Here is a 24,515-nt window from a genome sequence, read left to right as displayed (position 1 = left end):
AAAGAATTTAAACAGCTATATTAAATACGTTTTAAGAACTAAAAGAAACTATGTTTACAAATGAAAAGGAAGTATGGAAATACTTAATAAAGTATTTTGTTAAGTCTTAGCAAATAGAGAATATAAGTCAAATTTGAAAACAGGTCAATTGAGACTATCCATTCTAAGAAATAAAAAGTATGAAGAGAAATAAACAAAGCCTCAAAGACCTATGAGACACCATCAAGCATATAATACACCCTCTTTTTTTTTCTTTTTATTGGTCGCGCCCCACCGCTTGTGGGATCTTAATTCCCTGACCAGGGATCGAACCCATGGCCCCTGCATTGGGAGTGTGGAGTCTTAAACACTGCACCACCAGGGAAGTCCACCATTAAGCATATCAATATGTGAATAATGAATACCTCAGAAGGAGAGGAGAGAGGAAAAAGTGTAGAAAAAATATTTCAGGAAATAATAGTAAAAACTTCCAAAATTTGATTGAAAACATTAATCTAAACATTTAAGAATCTCAACATACTCCAGGTGGAATAAACTCAGAGATCCATGGCTAGACACATCTTGATTAAACTGTTGAAAACCAACAGTTAGAGAATTTTGAAAAAAGAAGAGAAGAAAAGATTCATCATATACAAGGGTTTCTCATAAGATTAAAAGCTAATTTCTACTTAGAAATCACAGAGGACAGAAATCACTGGGATGACATACTTAAAAGTGCTGAAAGAAAAGGACTATTAACCAAAAATTCTCTATCCAGAAAAAAAAATCCTTTAAAACTAAAGGAGAAATTAAGACATTTCCAGATAAACAAAAACTGAGAGAATTTATCACTACCAAACCTGCCATACAAGAAACACTAAAGGGGGTCCTTTAGGCTGAAATGAAAGGACACAAGTCAGTAACTCTATTCCATGTGAAGAAACAGAGTATCAATAAAAATAACTCTGAAAGTAAATTAAAAGAAAATTTAAATGTATGTTTTGCTTTCAATTTTTTTCTCATATCTTATTTTAAAAACAATTGCATAAAAAATAGTTATAAATCTGTGCTGATAGGCACACAATGTATAAAGATGTAATTTTTATAATAATAAAAATTTGAACCAAGGGGTAAGAAACAGAGCTATATGGGAGCCAAATTTTATATGCTGTTGGAATTAAATTCATTAATCCAAACTAGATTGTTATAAATTAAGACATTAATTGTAATCCCCAGGCTACCACTGATAAAATAACTAAATATATATATGGGTATTTTTTAAAAACCACCAGATTTCTGGTTTCTGGCATGGCATATAAGGAGTTTGGAAGTTGTCACTCTGTCCTAAAAAAAAAGTGAAAAGCTGAACAAACTGAAAAATCAACAACTATTCTTAGATATATCAGAGAAGTGAGATCACAGGACAAACTACTGCCTCCAAAACTGGAGAGACAGACAGGCAAGTACAGAGAATCTCAATTTACCACAAAAGAAACTGCTACAAAAACCAATACCAGGGTAGACAAATCCGACCTGTAATTGATGAATTGCTAGAGGCTCAGAGTGGACAAGTCTGAGAGTAAAAAATTCCAGGGGAACTTAGTCATAGGGGGGCCCACAATTTTGTAAGTTTTACCACTAAAAACTTAACCAGGCTCTCACAGTGAATATCAGAGAAAAATCCCCTCATGCTTCTGGTCGGGGGAAGGCAAAAGAAACCATTTTGAAATAGGCCAGAGCATTCTGTTCTTAATAAGACCTGCCCTCGAGAGAAACTATTGGTGTTTTATCAGGACTCATTGACCCAGAGGGATGAAAATACACAACTAACACCCACCCTAGCCTTCCACTTAGGGAAAATACGCAACAAAAGCCCACTCTCACCTTTCCACTTGGGGAAAGGGAAATACCCAGCTTTAGCCTGCTCTGGTCTTCCACAGGGGAGAAGGGAAATACCCAACTCCAACCCACTCCAGCCATCCCATGCCACCTAAAGATGCAGAGAATGGGACTGAGAAGCATTTGTGAAGTTCACAATTCAGAGGCACAAGCTCACAAAAATACTATAACAATCATAGGACTAGAGAATGTTTCCGCTCCTGCCACAGCTTACTGCCACATTACTAAAGGCCTATTCACTACAGCTCCTTTTAACCAGTACATGATGCCTAACCATCATGAAAAAAAGTATAAGGCATACTAAAAAAAGCAAAAAAAGACAACTGAAGAGACAAATCAAGCATAGAATCAGACACAGATATGGCAGCAATGTTGGAACAATCAGACCAGGAATTTAAAACAATTATGATTAATATGCTAAGGTTTCTAGTGGATAAAGTACAACTGGTGGGCAACGTAAGCAGAGAGACAGAAGCATAAGAGAAAATCAAAATGAAGTGCTAGAGATCAAAAACACTGTAATGGAAATGAAGAATGCCTTTGATGGGCTCATTAGTAGACTGGACATAGCTGAGGAAAGAATCTCTGAGCCTGAGGATATATCAATAGAACTTTCTACAACAGAAAAGCAGTGAGGAAAAAAATATAAAACAAAATCACAGAACAGAATATCCAAGTACTGTATGACAACAACAAAAGGTGTAACATATGCATAATGGAAATATCAGAAAGAAAAGAAAGAGAAGCAAGAACAGAAGCAATGGGCTTCCCTGGTGGCACTAATAATCCGCCTGCCAATGCAGGGGATATGGGTTTGAGCTCTGGTCCAGGAAGATTCCCCATGCCGCAAAGCAACTAAGCCCGTGCGCCACAACTACTGAGCCTGTGCTCTAGAGCCCAAAAGCCACAACTACCGAGCCCACGTGCCACAACTACTGAAGCCCACATGCCACAACTACTGAAGCCCACGTGCCTAGAGTCCATGCTCCACAACAAGAGAAGCCACCGCAATGAGAAGCCGGCACCACAACAAAGAGTAGCCCCTGCTCTCCACAACTAGAGAAAGCCTGCACGCAGCAACGAAGACCCAACACAGCCATAAATCAATAAATAATTACATAAATAAATACATAAATTTATTTTTAAAAAAACAAAAGAAATAATTGAAGAAATAATGATTGATAATTTCCCCCAAATTAATGTCAGACACCAAACCACAGATCCAGGAAGCTCAGAGAACACTAAACAGGATTCTAAAAGAAACTTCATAAGAACATCATATTCAAACTCAGAAAATCAAAAGTAATGAAAAAATCTTGAAAAAGGTCAGAGGAAAAAAATCTTACCTATCATACTTGTAGAAGAACAGAGGTAAGAATTGCATTTAACTACTCCTCAGAAACCATGCAAGCAAGAAGAGAGGAGGGTGAAATATTTAAAGCATTGAGGAAAAAAAACCCCACCAACCAAGAAATCTGAATCCTAATATCCTTTAAAAGTGAAGGAGAATTATAGACTTTCTCAGACAAACAACGACTGAGGGAATTTGTTCCAATAGACCTGCTTTGCAAGAAACGTTAAAAAAAGTTCTTCAGAGAGAAGAAAAATTATATGTCAGAAACTTGGAATTACATAAAGGGAACACAGCAGAAAAGAAATGAGTGAGGATAAAGTAAAAACTTTTATTTTCTTATTCTTAGTTAATCTTACAAATTTTGTTTGCTCATAATAATAATATCAACAATGTATTCAATTATAATCTGAAAGGATCAATAAAATCTCCTAGAACTAATAAGTATAGCAAGGTTTCAAGATACAACGTTAATATACAAAAGTCAATCACTTTTATTTATACTAGCAATGAACAAGTGGAATTTGAAATTAAAGGCACAAAACCATTTACATTAGCACCAAAACAATGAAATAGGTATAAATCTGACAAAATATGTACAAGATCTATATGAAGAAGACTACAAAACTCTGATGAAAGAAATAAAAGAACTAAACAAATGGAGATATATTCTATCTTCATGAATAGGAATATATAATATTGTTTAGATGTCAGTTCTTCGCAGCTGCATCTATAGGCTTTAATGCAATGCCAGTCAAAATCCCAGTAAGTTATTCCATGGATACTGACAAACTGATTCTGTGGTTTATATGGAGTGGCAAGAAACCTAGGATAGCAACATTAAAGGAGAACAAAGCCAGACAACTGACAAGACTTACTATAAAGCTGCAGTAATCAACACAGTGTGGTACTGGTGAAAGAATAAACAAATCAGTGAAACAGAATGGATAGCCCAGAAATAAACCCATCTAAATATGGTCAACTGATCTTTGACAAAGGAGCAAAGGCAATACAATGGAGCAAAAATTGTATTTTCAACAAATGGTGCTAGAACAATTGGACATTCACATGTTAAAAAAAAAAAAAAAGAATCTAGACCCAGGTCTTAACACCCTTCACACAAATCAACTCAGAATAGATCACAGAGTTAAGTGTAAAATGCAAAACTATAAAACTCTTAAAAGATAATGTAGCAGAAAATCTAGATGACCTTAGGTTTGATGATGAATTTTTAGACATGACACCACAGGCAAAATCTATGAGAAAAATACCTGGTGGTGCAGTGGTTGAGAGTCCGCCTGCCAATGCAGGGGACATGGGATCGTGCCCCAGTCTGGGAAGATCCCACACATCACGGAGCAGCTGGGCCCATGAGCCATGGCCACTGAACCTGCGCGTCCAGAGCCTGTGCTCCGCAACGGGAGAGGCCGCAACAGTGAGAGGCCCACATACCGCAAAAAAAAAAAAAAAAAAAAGAGAAATAATTGATAAGCTGGATTTCATTTTTAAAAAATTGCTCAGTGAATAATATTGTCAAGAGAATGAGAAGACAAGCCACAGACTGAGAGAAAATATTTGCAAAATATTTGCAAAGGACATACCTGATAAAGGACTTGTATCCAGAATACACAAAGATCTCTTAAAAGCCAACAATAAAACAAATAACCTGATTAGAAAGTGGGCAAAAGACATGAACAGATGCCTCACCAAAGAACGTGGCATGGCAAATAAGCATATGAAAATATATTCAACATTATACGTCATTAAGGAATTGAAAATTAAAACAATAAGATACCACAATTGTATGCATATTAGAAGAGGCAAAATCCAAAACACTGACAGCATAAAATGCTGATGAAGATGCAAAGCACCAGGAATTCTCATTCATTCCTAGTAGGAATGCAAAATGATGCAGCCATTTTGGAAGACAGTTTGGCAGTTTCTTTATACTAAACATATCTTTACCATATGGTCCAGAAATCATGTTCCTTGGTATTTACCCAAATCAGTTGAAAATTAATATTCACACAAAAACCTGCATAATTTTATTCATAGTTGCATAGTTTTATTCATAATTGCCAAAACTTGAAAGCAACCAAGTTGTTCTTCAATAAGTGAATAGCAAAATGAACGGTGGTATATACAGACAATGAACTATTATTCAGTGCTAAAAAGATATGTTACACACCATGAAAAGACAGTGGTATTTTGATATTGAGGAAGCTGTGCAAATTTGAGACAGGTAATATAGTATATGGGAAGTCTCTGTACCTTCTGCTCAAATTTGCTAATGAACCTAAAATAGCTCTAAAAAATAAAGATTTTTTTTTAAAAAAAGGGAAATAAAATTGTACACTAGAAAATATCTATTTAACACAAAAGAAGGCAAAAATGGACAAATAGAGAAACACAAAAGACCTAAGACATATGGAAAACAAATAGCAAAATGGAAGATGTAAATCTTACACTATCAATAATTACACTAAATATAAATGGATTAAATAATTAAAAGGCAGAGGTTGGCAGAATGGATTAAAAAAAAAGCCCATCCAACTATATACTGTCTACAAGAGACTTACTTGTAGATTCATACTTCAGATTCAAAGACACAAGTTATTTGAAAGCAAAAAATAGAAGGTGGACCATGAACATAGTAACCAAATAGAACTGGAGTGACTACAGTAATATTAGAAAAAAAATAGATTTTAAAACAAAAATTGTTTAGAATATTATATAATGATAAAAGGGAAACTCCACCAAAAAAAGGTAACAATTATAAACACATGTAAACCTTACATCAGAGTCCCCAAATACATGAAGCTAGAGCTGACAGAATTGAAAAGAAAAACAGACAATTCAACAATAACAGTTGGAAACCTCAATACTCCACTTTCTAAAAGGGATAGAACTAGACAAAAGATCCACAAGGACATAGAATACTTGAACAATCCTATAAACCAACAGACATCTGTAGAACACTCTATACTACAACAGCAGAATATATATTCTTATTAAGTGAACACAGAGCATTCTCCAGGATAGGCCATATGTTAAGCCGTAAAACTAGTCTCTAAAGACAAAGTATGTCTTCTGACCACAATAAAATAAAATTAGAAACCATTACCCCCCAAGAAATGGAAAATTCACAAATAAGGAAGGATGGTTTAAAAACATATTGGATTCTTTGAGTTTAAAATCTAACTGGGAGTCTATTGCTATATAGGATGGGGTAATGAGGAGTAATTAGAATTAAACAAGGAATAAGATTTCAGTTGAAAGGGAAAAAATATTGGAGCACTTGGAATAATCCTCTCCTCATACAGTTAAATTATTTTAATTTTCCAAACCTCAGTTCAAGAATAACATTCTCTGAAAAGCTTTCCCTGACTCCACCAATGATGATAACAAGGTTAATAATGGTAATATAAGCTGACACTTTTTTATAGCCCTTGTTATATGACAAGTATCACTCTAACCAATATAAATATATTTCAATATTCAATCCTCCCAACAACACTAAGAGATAGTATTATTATTCCCATTTTACATGAGAAGAGGGTAAATAATTTGGCAAGGTTACCTAACTAAGAAGTGGCAGAGTTGGGATTCAAATATAATGATTCCAAAATCCATGTTCTGAAGCATAACCAACTGGAGTTAGATCCATCTTATCAAGACTCTCACAGAACCCATACATACTTCAGTTATACCATAAACTACATTACGTTGTAACAGCTTACTAGATTGTCCTCTTTCACTAATCATTCACTGATAAACAATTATTCAACCAACAGGAAATTATTGAGCATGTTCCCTGTGCCAGAAAATGTGCTTGTTCATAGAAATAAAGCCACATATGTCATATTTCATCTGTCAAAGAGTTTTAGTCTCAAGCAGAGTTCAGCAAACTATAGTTCACAGGCCAAATTCTGTTGGCCACCTGTTTTTGTAAATAAATTTTTATTGAACCACAACTGTGCTCATTGATTTATGTAGTGCTCACTGGTTTATACCAGTTGGTTTATATTGGTATATCTGTAGCTTCTTTCATGTTACAACATCAGAGTGGAGTAGTTGTTATGGAGACCATTTGGCAGGCAAAGTCTAAAATATTTACTATCTGGTACTTTATAGAAAAAGTCTGCCAACCCTGGTCTAAAGAATAAGACAAATAAGAAAATCATTAATTACTACCCAATAAGGTACATGCTATGGTGCCCAAGATACTACGGGAACATAGAGATATCTAGATTAGATTATAGAGTCAGCAAAAGTTTTCTAGGAGACCTGATATCTGACCTAATTTTTGAAGGTTAACTAGTTAAAGAAGAGCAGCCAAACTTGTCAGTAAGGCCAGACAGTGAAGTTTAGCAGTGATCCAGGGAGCTAGGAATAAAGAGGGTAAATATGTTTAGGAAATATTAATTATTTTTACATAACTTATGAAAATATATCTTTAATTTCTTCATTCCCACTATCTGGCACAACTAATGGTGCATATAGTTAAACTCACTAAATATTTGTTATCAGAAAATATTAAGTCCTAAGTAAACAATGTTTACTGAAAAGGGGAGAAAATATTTGCCTTCTATTAGTCCCTAAAATCACTAAACTATAAGAATCCCGATTTTTTCACCCACTGCCTTAGAGTAAAAAAAAAACAAAAACTACCACTTTTTCATTGTTTTCAGTTGTAGAGACGTATATAACATTTAAGAATACAGTTTTACAAATGAGAAATGGTTGCAAAATACTGTACCTGGAAAATTCATAGGCAGTTCAAATGGTTGTGGAGTCTCACAGCCTTCAATGTGCTCACAAATTTCAGCTATGATCTTCTTAATTTTGAGGCCAGTAATTTTAATCACTTCTCCTGTTGACAAACAGCATTCATTTCCAAACATTTCATAAATAGAACCTGAAAAAAGAAAAGAAAAACAGCTTTTAAAAAAAGAATTCAATAATGAAGAACAAATTAGGAGTCAAAAGTCTCATACGAAGCGTTTTTATTCAGTTCCTCTCAGATACCTGCTAAACAGGAATTTAATCAAGCTTGGCAAAATATACAGCGTGTACCAGGAAAAATATTAGATTTTCACTTCATCCACTGGGCAAAGTGTAAACAATCTTATTTTTGTTATTATTGTAAATTGAATTTATGGTCCTCAGCACCTTTAGCTCATATTTCCAAGGTCAAGCTACAACCATGTCTTCCCCTGCTGGGATTTATGATCTTTTTTTGGCTAGGTCATAGAATTAAACTCACATGAGTCAACAATGATCTGAGTAAGTACTGCAAACAAGGTTGTAATACAATCTAACATCCAAAGACAGAGCATTTGTACACCAGGCTTCATATTAAGAGCACCATATCTATTTATAAGACCTAGTTCTCTTCATCTGCATGAATATAACATTTTGTCCATTTTATCTCTTGTTTTTGACAAGCTGGAAACAACTCTCAACATCTTTATGGCAATAGGAGGCAGACAAACCCAGATAAACTGAAAAGCTTCATTTTAGTTCAGGATTTCAGTCTCCTTCCTAAAAAACCTTTTATCATAGATGTCAAAGCTAAATTTTTCATCCATTTATTTCCCTTTTATATCTCCTGATGGAGGAACACTGAGCAGTGAAATAACCGAAAGATTAGCAACAGGAAAGAGGAGAAGCAAAAGTTCTGGGTAATCTAGCCCCAGTAAAAAGGAAACAACCCCAAAACTACATCTCTGGGATATTATCACTTTACAATAAAGCAGTAAACTAGAGGCTGATGTAAATAAATATTGCAGAACTGTGGGGTTTGAAACATATCAATTTTTCCTGGCTTCCAATATGATTTATACCCTCTTTACCACACTAAAATATAAATAATATGAGCACAAGATTTTAGGTTTGTTGGTTGGTTTTCTGAATTCTTCTGTTGAAACACCCCTTCACAGAATCATGCCTGATATGTAGCAAGTACCTGAAATATTTTTATAGCATTAATGGTTATCATAAATGTTATTAAGCCCAGCATTCAATTTAGCTTTAAACAACTCTGTGGTTTTATCAGAGTCTCTACAGAGAGCAGGGGGCACACGCAAATTAAAACAATTTAAGGAGATTTTAATAAAGGGACAATTTACACACAGGCACAGACAGTTCTAGGCAACACAAGAATATAAATGTCCTGATCTCACTCTTTTTCCTCCATTGGATCATCTGCCAGGGCACCCCATTGCCCCAATTCAGCCAGAAGCCAGAGGACAATGGAGCTGCTGACTCCACAGAAGTCAGCCTCCCAGGCAGAGTGGAAATGAAAATTAGCACACCAACCTTACTGTCTATTATTTAATGAGGATCATTTTTGCAGACATGCTAGTATATGAGCTCCTTGTATACTTCTAAACTCCCTCCTTTTCTCATACTATTGCCTTAACTACACATGCGTTCATACTTTTTATTAACTCCAATACATTGTGTTGTCAGCCATCTCAAATCCCTCATGGAAAAAACTGGTATATTAAAAAATAATAATAAATCCACAGTGACATTTTCTTCCAGTGAACTCAGAATAATTATTTTCTATGATCCTCATTCGGAAATTAATCACATAGTAACATTTTACTTCTACAGTATTATCTCATCCTGTACTTAACCTTTTATGACTTTAGTTTCTGTTACTCCCAATTCAATTTTAAGCTTCATGAAAAAAAAATTGCATTATATTATTGCATAACTACCAACACATCAACCTCCCTTCCTCATTCATTCAGCAAACTTTAATGAATACCTACTATGTGTCAGACATTGCAATTGGCAGTAGTACAAAATGCATATGCCTTCCCCATAGAAGCACTGTTTTGAAGGGAACAGACAAGTAAGCAGACAATTGAAGCAGATTATGAGAAAGTTATAATATAGAAAATACAGGGCATTGAGGGAGTAAATTGGAGGCATTTGATTAAGCAATTATATGGGAAAGAGATTAGGGAAAGATTTGTGGAGGAGATGACAGCCGAGCTGAGTTTTAAAGGAAGCATCACAAAATGTTAGGACAGGCAGAGGATATAGTATTTGAAAAGGCAGTGAGATGCGAAAGAGTCTGATACATTCTGGAAGCTTCACATAATTTGTTATGTCTCAAATATAAAGTAAGAAATGGGAACTGGTAAGAAAGGAGGCTGGAGAAATAGAGGGAATCCAGATCATGCAGTGTCTTTATAAAATTACCAATAAACAAAAAAGCCAATCAAAGTCTGAAGCAACCTCAGAGTCAGAGAATTTACATTTTCAGTTATCAATGTCCAGGAACTAATGCCAATTTAATGAGAGGTCATATGTTTCTAGGCGCTTGCTATCCAAAGTGTGTCCTGCTGCATCACCTGGGAGCTTGTTAGGATCTCAGCCAGACCCTAGACCTGCTGAATCAGAACCTGCATTTTTAACAAGACCCCCAGATGATTCATAAGTACATTAAGGTTTGGAAAGCACTGGTCTAGACAACAAATGTATAACTGAAATAACCTCTGTTCTGAGATTGTTGCAAAACTTACCAAGAGAGAGAAGGACATGTCAGGTAGAGGATGCACTCAGCGTCATTGAGATGGAGGATGTTGTAAGTAAGGACAGGGAAAGGGAAGGATTTTAAACAGCAAAGTGACATGGTAAGATTTTTCTGTGTCACACGAAATAGAACGTAATTGGACCTATCCTGTTTCAGCAGAAGTCTGTTTGGCTTAATTTCAACGCAACAAATGTCTAATTGCAGATGTAATGTATAGCAAACTGATTCACTTGGAATGCCATCTTTCTTTCAAAGGTTCCATTGGAATTCAAAAGTAAAAGATGAGTTTATGTGAGATTACATATCAGTTCACAGGGGATAGAAGCCAGAGAATTCTAAGAGAAAATTCTGTGAGTTTTAGTCACCACACAAAAGGCTTTTGACACCTCAGGTCTCTTTCTAATCATCCCTCTCGCTTTGAAAAAAGAAAACCACTTTTTTCAGTCATGTAAGGAAAAGAGCCTCACGGAAATGTTAATCTTTAACATTTATCTTTAATTCTTTGTGACTTCCAATTTTCTCTAAGCAAGAAAGCTATTAATTCATTTTAATAAAGAGAGAGGTCAGTGACACCCAACTCTAGAAAGTTATGTCCCTGATAGGTGACAAGAACATACAGCAAATCTCAAACCCCTGAACCTTGAAGAGTTCTTGTACGTCGTTATCATCATTATAGTGTCTCTTAAAATACATTTTTTTCAGTGAAAATATAAAATGGTTAATTTAAAAAACAGCCAACTTTCATAATCTCAGAACAAGCACATATAATATGCCTAATTGCCTTTTAAAAATTTGCTGAGATGTGTCTGAACTATGTGTTTGTGTAAATATAGATATAAAAATAGTTTTCATTTCATTTTTAACCACAAGACATGCATTTTGAATATGCAAATCTAGAATCTATTAAATCTTTACAGACTGATTCTTTCCAAGTCAGAGCATATGTGTTCAGGATGAGGCCAAACATCAGAGAAAGCTGAACAAAGCAGCCTGTTTTCAGTGATCAAACATTGCCCCTGAAGGCTGTAATGAAAGTCATGTGCCTCTGAAATCACCTTTTCTGAAATGCTACTTTGCTCAATAAAAATGACAGATTAATATCCTTTTATGAGCCCATCCCTTATTTGACAATCCATATAAGCAATGCTGTGATCACATGGAAGAAACCAAAACAACTGGCTCCATAGATTTTCTTCCTTTTCCTCTACAAAGTTGAAAATGTGTGGCAGTCGGGGAAGAAGAAACTTACATTGTTTAGAGGCTTTTTTCCCTTTACTCAACATATACTCACTTCCTCCATTCCCCACCCCACCATCTCCCACCCCACCATCTCCCACCCCCACCATACCAGCCACTCATCCCATCATCAGCCTGTCAAAGTTCAACCAATCATAAAGATTCAGCTCATATTCATTTTCTTTTTTTTTTAACATCTTTATTGGGGTATAATTGCTTTACAATGGTGTGTTAGTTTTTGCTTTATAGCAAAGTGAATGAGCCTGTCAAAGTTCAACCAATCATAAAGATTCAGCTCATATTCATTTTCTTTTTTTTTTAACATCTTTATTGGGGTATAATTGCTTTACAATGGTGTGTTAGTTTCTGCTTTATAGCAAAGTGAATCAGTTATACATACACATATGTTCCCATATCTCTTCCCTCTTGCGTCTCCCTCCCTCCCACCCTCCCTATCCCACCCCGCCAGACGGTCACAAAGCACCGAGCTCATTGTCTTCTTGAAAGCCTTCCTTTATTCCCACCTAAGTAAGAATTAATTCTTTCCTCTGTGCTCCAATAGTACTTTGCATGTATCTCCATTATGGCCCCTATGTGATCATTATCACAGCCTGCTGTTAGGGTATTATTTTCTGACCATTGATATTATGTATACTTTAGAATTTATTATGATATTCTAAAGAAGAGACATCATCTTAACTATATTTATACCCCTCCTCACATACACACAGCTAATTGCACAGTTTTGTCAATTAGTGGATCCTTAGTGAATGTTAAATTATAACTTAGCTTTACTGTAAAATGACAATAAATTATTGTGAATATAGAAGTCCTTCTCCATTAACAGTTTAAAGCATAGTCAACCCAAGGCTTTGGCATGGGTTATATCTTCATTTGGTATAACTAATAACAAATGTACAAGCATATGTGAGATTAGCTGGTCACCTTGTGAATTCCCTAGACAAGGAATATTAAGGGCAGGTAATTCTATAATATGAATCTCTGCTTGTTAAATTTGCCATTTTTCGTTATGTTTACCATTTTTATATTGCTGGACTTGAGGATGAGGCTCATAAAATGATCTGAGATATGTTTGGAGGAGTTAGGAATTTACTCTGTAAAGTAGGATTGATATTGTATGACAGTATCTATAGACTGGGCTTGCTGGTAGAGATTTATCCTTGCTCCTCATAAACAATTGTGATTATTCTTTATTATTATTACATGGCCAGTATTCCATAAAGAGACGATCTCCATCTCCTGTAAGGCAAAGTCATTCCCATGCACTACATGAAGAATAGATCTAAAACTAGATGAACATGATATTTGAATGTAGTTTGCACATAAATAAGCATAAAACAGCAAGCTTGCAGCTTTACTAGGGATGGATTCTACCAGTTAGATACTGGGTATACCACTGAGAGGTATATCTGAATATTGATCGAAAATGATCTTTCAAGGTCATAGAGACTCTCTTCCCTTCTGCCAAAATATCAATATAAAGAGGGCAAAACAGTGGCACCAAGTATTAAGGAAAATGATGGCCAACACCAAGTAGAGCTAAGGTATAATCTCTCTTACTTCTAAGAATATGGGGGTTTTTAATGTGAATTTAGGGTTTAAGTGTTATCCTGGAAATCAAGTTTAGAGACAGAAATATGCTAGAAACTATAGTGAATATTGGTGAGTCTTATAAAATTTGAACATGGGGAAGCAATGAAAACCACAATGGGTGGAAAAGGGTGGAGCCTGAGAGTCAATAAAGCAGGTTAAAATCATAGTGAGCCCAGAAAACAGAAAATGTCCAACTTTTCAACTACTCTGAGTGAAATGTGAGGCATTTAGATGATTAAGTTTTAGTGGTTGAGGAAGAAAGATTAATAGTTTCCTTCACCAGCTAAAAATTTGATGTTTGTTTAATGGTGGAATCAATTTAATAGATTAAATAAAACTGTACTTAGAGGGTTTGTAAGTTGGTGTTACAATAGAAGTCATTATCACAGTTCTTTGTGTCAACAAGTGTCAGACCAAATGGATTTGAGATGTATGAAATGGATATCCCTCCTACATATCTATGAAACATTTCCTTATGATGATGGAACAAATCAGTGATTCTGCATCTCCGGACATTATTATTGGCCAAATACTCCCCACGTTTTACCCAGATTTTAATTCTCAAAATTACATCGTAAGTAATGTTATAATTTCTTATATGAACAATGTTGCATTGGGAGTTGGTTTATTGTTTTAGGAATGACTTGATTTCAAGTACATTTTTTATACTTAAGTATAAATACTTGCCTATGTTTTATATCCTAAATGTTAAATAAAGCTATCATAGACCTCTATAGCCATTTAAAATCATAAAATCAATGCACTGATTGAATTGTTTATACATGGGCTCCAATGAACTATAATGTGTTTATCCAATGCATACAAAATGAAGCTTCACTACATTACAAATTTTCCCTAAGTTCATTAGTATTGAATACTTCATTAACTATTCTGCTTATGAAATATGAATTTTGAAGTTATTTTATGTTCATTGATTTAAATAATTTTAAAAATGCTTGAATTTTGTATGTCTATTTTTAATTTTATTTTTATAATAATTCATTTGTATTGCATTTTATTAAAGTACCAGTCCATAATGGATTGGGAAAAGAAAATAAATTGGACCTTCACTACAGATAGTTTGAGAAGCACTTCTCTAAATGGTTAAGTACAAATATGACCACAGTCAGTCAGTGCAGGGAAACAGGATGTAGCCTCAGGGAGTTAAAGAGTTAGAGTAAAATTTGAACATACTGGAAAAAGGGAAGTTATAGCCTAATACACAAAATCTTAGTATTATTAACTCATCTATCTCAATGTCACCAGCAGCCTGAGTGCCCTGACTAAAAGACACAGGAAGTTTAATCAACTTGACAGTAACAGTCCTAATTGCAAATTACTACATTGGCATTCTGATTTGTACATTTTACTCTTCTGAGTTGTATGAGGCAGTGCTTGAACCTTATTGACCCCGGACACTTTGAACTGTTGGATCTACACAGTAAGAACCAAAGCCAGGAGCAGGTGAAATCCCCTAAGAGATGAATTTTGTGAGTTCTATCTAACTAACTTGCCAGGTATTCTCCATGAGAGAGATGGCAAATATCTATACTATATTCTACCATTCTCCCTTCCCATCAATAATCATCCATGGCACATTTCCAGCTGAATCCAGATGAGGCTGAATAATCCTCCTCAACATAAAGTTCCTGGTGACTATCCATCAATTGAAGATGGCAAGCCAGGCATAAATTATTCCAGCCCAGTCCTGTACTATGACTTTTCTTGCTTTCTTTAAGCCCCCTTGGGTGATATTTATTTTTAAAGATTTTAATCTTCAGATTGGGCTAATTTACCCTCAAAGGCTTAGTAAAAGACATCTGGCAGAAGAATACAGGGTCCCTCAATCCATCATTTTTTCCAGACAGCTGTCAGAATTGAGGCATAAAACATCTAACTTGATAATAATCACAACTTTATATAGCCCAGTGGCAGCTGTAGGATTAGTTTCAATTTCATTTTATATTTCTAAGCCAAGTGCCATTAATTCTAATGATCTCTTGAATCACTGGTCTTAGTATCAGGAGCTTAAATACCATCACATCCTACTAACATATTAAAATGACTGAGTGTCTATACAATGTCTCTACCAACTGGTTGTCCAAACTATATCTGAACACTTTCACTGATAGAATTCCAATTATTTTAAGGTGACCCACTCTACTTTTGAGCAATTCTGTTAAAAAGCTCTACATTTTAAGTGTAATATGTGTTCTTATGGGATATACACACAATTAGAACAATTTTTACCCTTAGAATCATACAGAAAACAACTATTTAATTCTTATACATAGCAGCCTTAAAATGTGTGAAGATAGCCATCACCAGTTGTTCCTTATAACAAACCAATGTGTCAAACGATTGAAATATGTTCAGGGCCACTGCTTACAGCATAGGTTGCCCATTATAAAACTACCTGAAGCACAAGTTATAAGGATGTCAGTGGCATTTTGGAGTTGTGTGACAAGGTATCATACCCCTCAAAAACACACATGCCCTTGACTGTTCCAGAAGAGGTTTGATAGTGCCTGTTGGGTATGTTCTAAGGTGGCTGCTTCAGCTCCTACCATCATGTTTGAAATTCAGCCAGTGAGAAAGAGAGATAAAGAGAAGGAAACATTCCTTTTGTTTCAGTGGCATGCAATAGAAATTTCACATGTCAAATACTACTATCACAACCCATCGGCCAAAACTTAATCAAGTGGCCACTTTAAGCTTCAAGAGAGCTGTGCGGCATCGTTAGCCAGGCAGCTGCATTCACAGCTGAAAGCTTTATTACCACAGAAGATGGAGAGAACAAATATAGTTAGAGGGGCAGCTAACAGTCTCTGATCCAAAAGGTGAGGGAAAGGTATGTATATTTCAGGATTTAAATTGGGTTGCATGTGCCTATAAAACTTACATTGTCTTATGAAGGAAAAAATGTGTATTTTTATTTGAAACACCAAAGACAGGAGGTCTGTTGCTGAGGTTGAGACTGCAGGATGAAATTTCAGGGTTGAACTTTATCTCCCTTAAGAGATACAACTGTTAAACACACACACACACACACACACACACACACACACACACACACACACACACACACACACACTTCTTCTCTTCATTCATTCCTAGGCATTTAATTAGGTAAAAATCACAGATAAGAATGCCTTCTCTAGAGTCAGTTTCAAAACCAGGATCTACATTTGATAAATGTGTGACTTCAGGCAATATCTTCTTCTATAAAATGGGGATAGTGCCTCAATATCTTTATCTTTAAAATGAGGTGGTAATTTTACCTCTGATAGTTGCTTTGAGGATCAAAGTAGATAATCAATTTTTAAGTGCATAGCCCAGAATGTGGCATCTATTTAGGGTTCAGTAAATATTAGCCATTATTGGTGTCATTATTATTATTTCATATGATGTTGTTTAAGACCGAATAATTCAGTATAACGTTACACTATTGTAAACTGGTGTGATTTTCTTGGTTAAGATGAAAATAAAGGTCTTCTTATGGATAGGGATGGGGTTTTCCCTGAATAAAAAAATTGTTATTTTCTTTGTCATCCTAAGAAAGAGAAAATTACAGAAGTGAAAATAGAAACTTGAGAGATGAACTTGGGCTGGGAATAAAGATACATCAAAGGTCAGTTTTTTCCCACCTTGTACCAATGAACCTTGGTATGCCACAAATGGGTTACAAGTATGCCAACATGTTGAAATCTGTCTTCCTTGAGGTGACCAACTAAGATAGGTCTGGGATGACTAGTGGCTTTGGCTGGTGGCTCCGGCTGCAAGTTACCTTGTCTATTTACCCCACCCAAACAAATACAGTTGACCTTTGAACATCGCTGGGGTTTGGGGCGCCTACCTTCCAGGTAGTTGAAAACCTGCCTATACTGTACAGTCAGCCCTCTGTATCTGTGGTTCCACATTAATATAATCAACAAATTAATTGAATACATGCTATGTGCCAAGTGAAAAAACTATGGTAAGTACTACTGATATAATGGTGACCAAATGATATGTAGTCTTAACCTTCACAAAATATTTAATACACTGAAATAAAAGGCATTAATCAAACAATCATACAAATATATGATTACAAAATGATAATTACTATGAAAGAAAACTGCATGTACTAGGAGAAAGGGCCTGGGTTTGGGTTCCATGAATAGTACATCTGTATTATATTTATTTATAAAACCATTCAACAAGTATTTACTGAGTGCTAGGCGTACTAATCTCAAGTTTATAGTAAAGTCTTATTAAAAGGCTTCAACCGGGACTTCTGTTTCTGGAAAGATGAAGTAGACATACATTTTCCTTACCTCATGTATTCCAGACTTGAAGCTGAAGATACTAGCAACCTAGAAATGCCAATGGGTACAGACAAAAAAAAATCTCCAATAAATTCTGTTCTCTCTAGCCAAAAATGCAGGAAAGGAACAGCCTAGTAAAACAGAAAACTTTTTGACAATAATCACTCTACTCAAGCCAAATACCACACAAAAATGTTTGGTTCCACAACCACCTACACCAGGAAAGGCTGAGTAGAGTCATTAGAATCTCACCCACAATGAGTATAATAAGACACGCACCCAACCTTTGCTGAGGTGGTGTCAGAAAAGGCAGAGTTCAGAGATGCGACTTGTATCTTTGTGAGACAGTAATAAACTCCCATTTTCTGTCAGGGAAACCAAGTGAGGAGCCTGGACTTCCAACCCTACCGAGCAGTACTGAGGCACACTTTCTCCTCCCCTTGGGGTGATGTCAGAGGATGTCCAGTGAAAAATTAGGACTTTTACCACTAGCCAATGTAATAAGGCACCACCCCATCACAAGGTGTAACTGGAGGCCATGTGTGCAAGAGTAATAAGCACTATTATCCCTCCTATCAAGGGTGGTATCAGCGAAAGCCTAGTGAGGAGACAGTACTCCCACTCTGACCAGCAGTAAGAAGGACCCCTTCCTTTTTTAGTGTCAACAGAGGCTGAAAGGGGAAACTGGGCTTCTAACCCCCTTATTATGGCAATAATGAGGCCATACACCTCACCCCCTGTTGGAGAAACAAAAAACAGAAACCAAACAGAAAACTAAATATATAATAGACTTAAGCCTTGACATATCAATAGTTACATTAAATGTAAATGATCTAAATACATCAATAAAAAGAGATTGATAGAGTGGATTAAAAAAAACATGACCCAAATATATGCTATCTACAGAAGACTCCTTTCAAATATAACAGTATAGGCAGGTTGAAAGAAAATGAATGGAAAGAGATATATCACACAAAAATTTATCAAAGGAAAGCAGGAGTAGCTATATTAACATCAGATACAGTAAACTTCGGAGTGAAGAAAATTACTAGGGTCAGAGATAGATATTACATAATGATAAAAGGGTCAGTCTACCAAGAAAATACAGCAATCTTAAATATGTATATATCAAACAACAGAGCTGCAAAATATGCCAACTAAAACTGATATAACTGAAAGGAGAAATAGATAAATCCACAATTATAGCTGGAGACTGCAACATCCATCTCTCGACAACTGATAAAATATTAGATAGATTATCAGTAAGGATACAGAAGAACAAGGACACCTTCAAACAACAGGATCTAATCTACCTTTACAGAACACTATACCTAACACAGCAAATACACATTGTTTTCAAGTGCCCATCAGAACATATACTGAGATATCCTGTGCCATAAAACAAGTCTCAACAAACTTAACGAACTGAATCATAGTATTCTTTGACCACAATGAATTAAACTAAAAATAAATAACAGAAAGATAATAAAAAATTCTCCAAACACTTGAAAACTAAATACCGTACCTCCAAATAATCTGTGGACCAAAAGAAAATTGCAACATCTCAAACCACAAATTTTCATAAGGATAAGGTAGTATTGAGGAGAAAATATATATTACTAAATGCTCATTTAAGAAAGAGCAAAATCTCAAATATTCTAAGCCTCTTCCTCAAGAACTTGGAAAGAAAAACATAAAAAAAGAGAAAATCAATGAAGCAAAAGATGATTCCTTGAAAAGATCAATGAAGTTGACAAACCGTTAGCAATTCTGAAAAAGAGAGAAGGTACAAATTACAAATAAGAGGACTAAAACAGAGAATATGACTACAGACCCTCCAGACATCAAAAAGGAAAAAAGAGAATCCTACAAACAACTTAGCCTACAATTCAACAATTGAGGTGAAACAAACCAGTTCCTCAAAAAACCACAATATACCACAACTCACCTAAAATAAAATGAATAACTGGTTCAGTCCTATAACTATTAAGAGAATTGATTCATAGTTACAAAGTCCTAAAAAAAAAATCTCCAGCCCCTGGTTGTTTCACTAAAGAATTCTATAAAACTTATCAGGAAGTATTTTCACCAGTTCTACACAATCTCTTCCAGAAAGCAGAAGAGAGAATATGTACTAATTTATCTTATGAATCTAATACTACCATTATACCAAAACCAGACAGACATCACAAAAAAGAAAACTGCAGACCAATATCCCTCGTCAATACAAACAAAAAAAAATCCTTCAAAAAATTTTAGCTAATAGAATCCAGCAACATATAAAAAATTATATATCATAACCAAGTGTGGTTAATCCCAAAGATACACGGTTGGCTCAATATTCAAAAAGCAATCAGTGTAATCCTCTATATTAATAGGCTAAAGAAGAAAAAGCATATGACCAAATAAATTGATGTAGAAACAGCATTTGACAAAGTTAAACACGCATTCAAAATAATAAAAAGAACTCTCTGTAAAAGCCAGTGTGAAAATGATGAAAAGACAACCTACAGATTAGGAGAAAATATTTGCAAACCATGTATCTGATAGAGAATTTATATCTAGAATTTACAGAGAATTCTCAAAATCAAATAGTAAAAAAATCAATCCAATTAGAAAATGGGCAAAAGACATGAACAATCATTTCACTGAGGAAGATATACAGATGGCAAATGAGCACATTGTTAGCCATTACTGAGTGCAAATTAAAACCACAATGAGAATCACTACATACCTATCAAAATGGCTAAAAAACAGTGACAACAACAAATGCTGGCAAGGGTGCAGAGAAACTGAATTACCTGTACATCACTGAGGAGACTGTAAAATGGTAGAGCCACACAGAAACACAGTTTGGCAGTCTCCTAAAAAAAAATAACAACATGCAACTACCAGCATTTCACTCTTGGGCATTAATCCCAGAGAAATAAAAAAATATTTTCACACAAAAACTTATCTACAAATGTTTATAGTAGCTTTATTCATAATAGCCCTGAACAGGAAATAGACCAAATATTCTTCAACGTGTGAATAGTTAAACAAATTGTAATACATTCATACTATGAAATACCCCTCAGCAGTAAAAACGAGTGAACTATTAATTCATTCAAAAATCTGGATGAATCTCCAGAGAATTATGCTGAGTGAAAAAGCCAATCCCAAAAGGTTACATACTGTATGATTCTCTTTATATAACACTTCTGAAATGGCAAAATTATTAAAATGATGACTAGAATAATGGTTAAAAGGTGTTAAGGAGGAGATGGGGGAGGTGGGAAATGGATGTGGCTATAAAAGGGCAACATGAATCACAGGATGATAGAAATGTTCTGTATCTTGACTGTATCAATGTCGATACCCCGGCTGTGATGTTGTACTCTATAGCTTTGTAAGATGTTACAACCAGGTGAAACTGGATGAAGGATACATGGGATTTCTCTGTATTATTGCTTACAATTTCATGGGTCCACAATCATCTCAAAATAAAGGGTTTAATTTAAATATATGTGTGTGTGTGTGTGTGTGTGTGTGTGTGTGTACTATGTGTGTGCTGCAGTGCAACTTCTCATACCAATGTCAGACTGAGAAAGCCACAGGCAAATACAGGAACACATGCAGACAAAGGGAAGTAGTAGAAGGAGCCTGAAGAAAATGAATAACCCCCAAACTGCAGTAAGTCCTTAGGAGAGTCATGATAGCAGAAATAGAGGCAGTGGGCTATACTGATACTGGAAAAGATGTGAGCGTCTTCCTACCTCTGGGACTTCCAGAGGGACTCTAGAGCAGCACTGTCCATTAGAACTTTCTGCAAGGATGGACATATAATTTGAGCTGCCCAGCACTGCAGCCAACAGCCACATGGGGCTCATGAGCACTTGAAATGTAACTAAGGTAACTGAGGAACCCATAAATTTGTTTACTTTAATTTTAAATTTAAATAGCCACATAATGGCTAGTGGCTACCATATTGAAAAGCATTTCCTTTTTCTACTAAAAGAAAAAAAAAGCTTATACGAGAGCCTAGGTTTTGCTATTGGTAAAGTGCTTCAGAGCTTGGGTAATTTGGGCATCCTTGTATCACCTTGATTGTCCTCTCATACTAATGATGTCAGCAACAAGCAACTTATACTCTTACACATGTAGTAGGTGATGTATGATTATGGCCAAACGGGGTCGATGTGGAAGGCTGGTTATTAATATTCATGGGACAGGCATTCCAGAAAGTAAAAATATCACTTTTCAGATTTAAACAAATTAATATGTATTAAATAATTATCTGACATCATTTCCAAGATGATCTGATTACAAAATAAAAAGCCAGTGGTTGGAGAGAACTTAGAGCAGATTTGAACTGTAGGCAATATATTGCTATGGTTCTAAGTAAGTTCCCCTAAGAGCTTCTTGCAGAGTAACAAAAGACAGGAGAGGCAATGAGAAGTTACCAGGTGCCATGGGGTGTAAGTATGCAGCAAGGAGAGCCTGAATATAATGGCAGCTGCAAACACTGAAATGGCCCTTCACAAACTGGTTAAAGAAAAGCAGAAAAATGGGGCCAAAATGACTCCCAGACCACGATGCTGGGGCACTAAGAGAAGGCTGGTGTACTAAAATGTGGAAAAACTGGGAAGGAAACACCGTGCTCAGTTCCTGATATATTGTTTCTAATGTCAAATGGTCATCCTTAAGCAGAGATGGTCCTATCCAGTTCCTCTTAAACAACTGTTTGCCAGCAGGCTGCATCAGAATTAATTGGGGAAAATTTTAAAATACAGATTCTAGTAGGGCTTCCAAAAATTCTAAATCAGATTCTCCAGGGTAGAACCCAGGAATGTTTTCTTTCTTTAAAGTTCCCTAGTAGATACCAAAGTTTACTTAGGTTTGAGAAATACTGTTATAAATCATGAAATAAGTAAAAGAAAATCAGGACTACATATGTCAACCTGGGAAATGATTCAAATTTGGGAGTTAGTTAGTTAAATCTTCAAGAATAAAAACAAAACAAAAGCAACTCTGGATAGATCTGCTCCCCTGAGAGTGAGAATAGAGTATCTGGGACACGTGCAAAGATAAATATTTAATGTTATTACCTGAAATACATCAGCATAGACAATGAAATACATATGTATGTGTTCAATACTTTTAACCTATAGCCCTGAGGAAGGGATGAGAAAAATGTTAATATTTGAAGTACACTAATCAGAAATATAAACCCAGGGTGACTAGTTAACACAAAAAAGATTAATCAGAAGTTCATACTCTTAAAACAACTATCACAAGTGTCACCTACATTTATCTCATATTAACATAGTTTTCTTAATTAGAATAATGAATACCAGTCTTAAGATTGCCTTACTGGTGAAATGAGTGGTGTTTAAAATGTGTTGATTAGTTTCAAATGTAACACAGGAGCTCCTGTTCCTGCAAAGGGGTATAAGAATCTAGTGAGCCCAATATAGGCCCTGGGCTTCACAATCCTGGTTCAGCAGTTGATTCAAAGCAGTTTTGTCATCTAACTAGAAAGATAGCTGGAATATTGCTGCAGAAGTCTCTAATGAACCTTTCATGCAAGGTGCTGTCAGAGTATTTAAAAAGACAAATAGATGGGACTACATCAAGCTGACACACAGGTCACATAAGTGTTTTGATGCCTGCTTGCAAATAAACATCTTATATTTGACAAAATTTCATTGCATGAGACCACGTACTTCGAAGGATTGAAGGCTACCAAAATCTACCAGAAATAACCTAATAACGGTGAATGACAAAATCCATTCTGGTCAGTTTGCAACAAAAGTCATTTTCTCCAGAAAAGTTGGCATGACTTTTTTTTTATCAGTCACTCTTAATAAATAGGATGAAATTAATATTCACCATGGGTTTATTTCAATAAATAAGAGCTACTAAATTTTACTGAGCATTGAGCTTGTGGTTTTTTAAAACATGATGTTCCCTTGAATAATTCTGCTTTGTTTTTTAGAGAAAACTGACTTAGAGAACCAACCAGCATGAAGCCCAACAGTTAAAATACAATGCTGCAGGTCATTTGTCAGATGAATGGCATCTATCAGTAGATAATTTCACTGTCAAATTTTTAATGAGAACTTGCAAACGAATGGCTTATTGTTCCAAGTAAGAAGAGAACGTTCTTAACAGCAGAAGTTAAAATTTCCATTCTTACTTCCATCCTTAGTGGTTTAAAGCACTCATTTAAACTTTAAAGCACGTTGCAATAAGAAGTAGTTTACTAAATGTCATCTTTAAAGAAGGCTTCTTCAACATAATGTTATTTCTATACCAAAAAAGTTTCATTAGGTATATTATCAGAAAATTCCGATGTTCTAATTAGTAGTTGACCAAAACTATATCACATATCAATCCAGGAGTGATCACACAACCCGTCAAGCACTTGTTAGTGTAGAGCACCACATGACACACCTTTGTAGCTGTTCTGTCTGACTTCATGAGGATTCTTGACTTCTTTGAGAGGGCTATGGTGACTTAATGAGCTTTGTTACTGCAAATTCAGCATACTGCCAGGTATTCAGCAGCCATTCAGTGAATTAGCTGAATAAATGGA

The 24,515-nt window shown here is 35.4% G+C and overlaps 1 protein-coding gene across 1 annotated transcript in view; it reads right to left on the bottom strand.

Annotated features, from left to right (window-relative positions):
* The window catches only part of THEMIS (thymocyte selection associated), a 160,061-nt gene that overhangs the window by 117,642 nt on the left and 17,904 nt on the right, over positions 1-24,515 (bottom strand). The window contains exon 2 of the mRNA XM_060030534.1: positions 7,989-8,147. Within this exon, the coding sequence (XP_059886517.1) occupies positions 7,989-8,147 (159 nt within the window). The remainder of the gene's footprint in view (positions 1-7,988; positions 8,148-24,515) is intronic.

Source organism: Delphinus delphis, chromosome 14 (assembly GCF_949987515.2).
Source record: "Delphinus delphis chromosome 14, mDelDel1.2, whole genome shotgun sequence".
NCBI lineage: Eukaryota > Metazoa > Chordata > Mammalia > Artiodactyla > Delphinidae > Delphinus > Delphinus delphis.
This window is presented reverse-complemented; position numbering and strand designations above follow the sequence as displayed.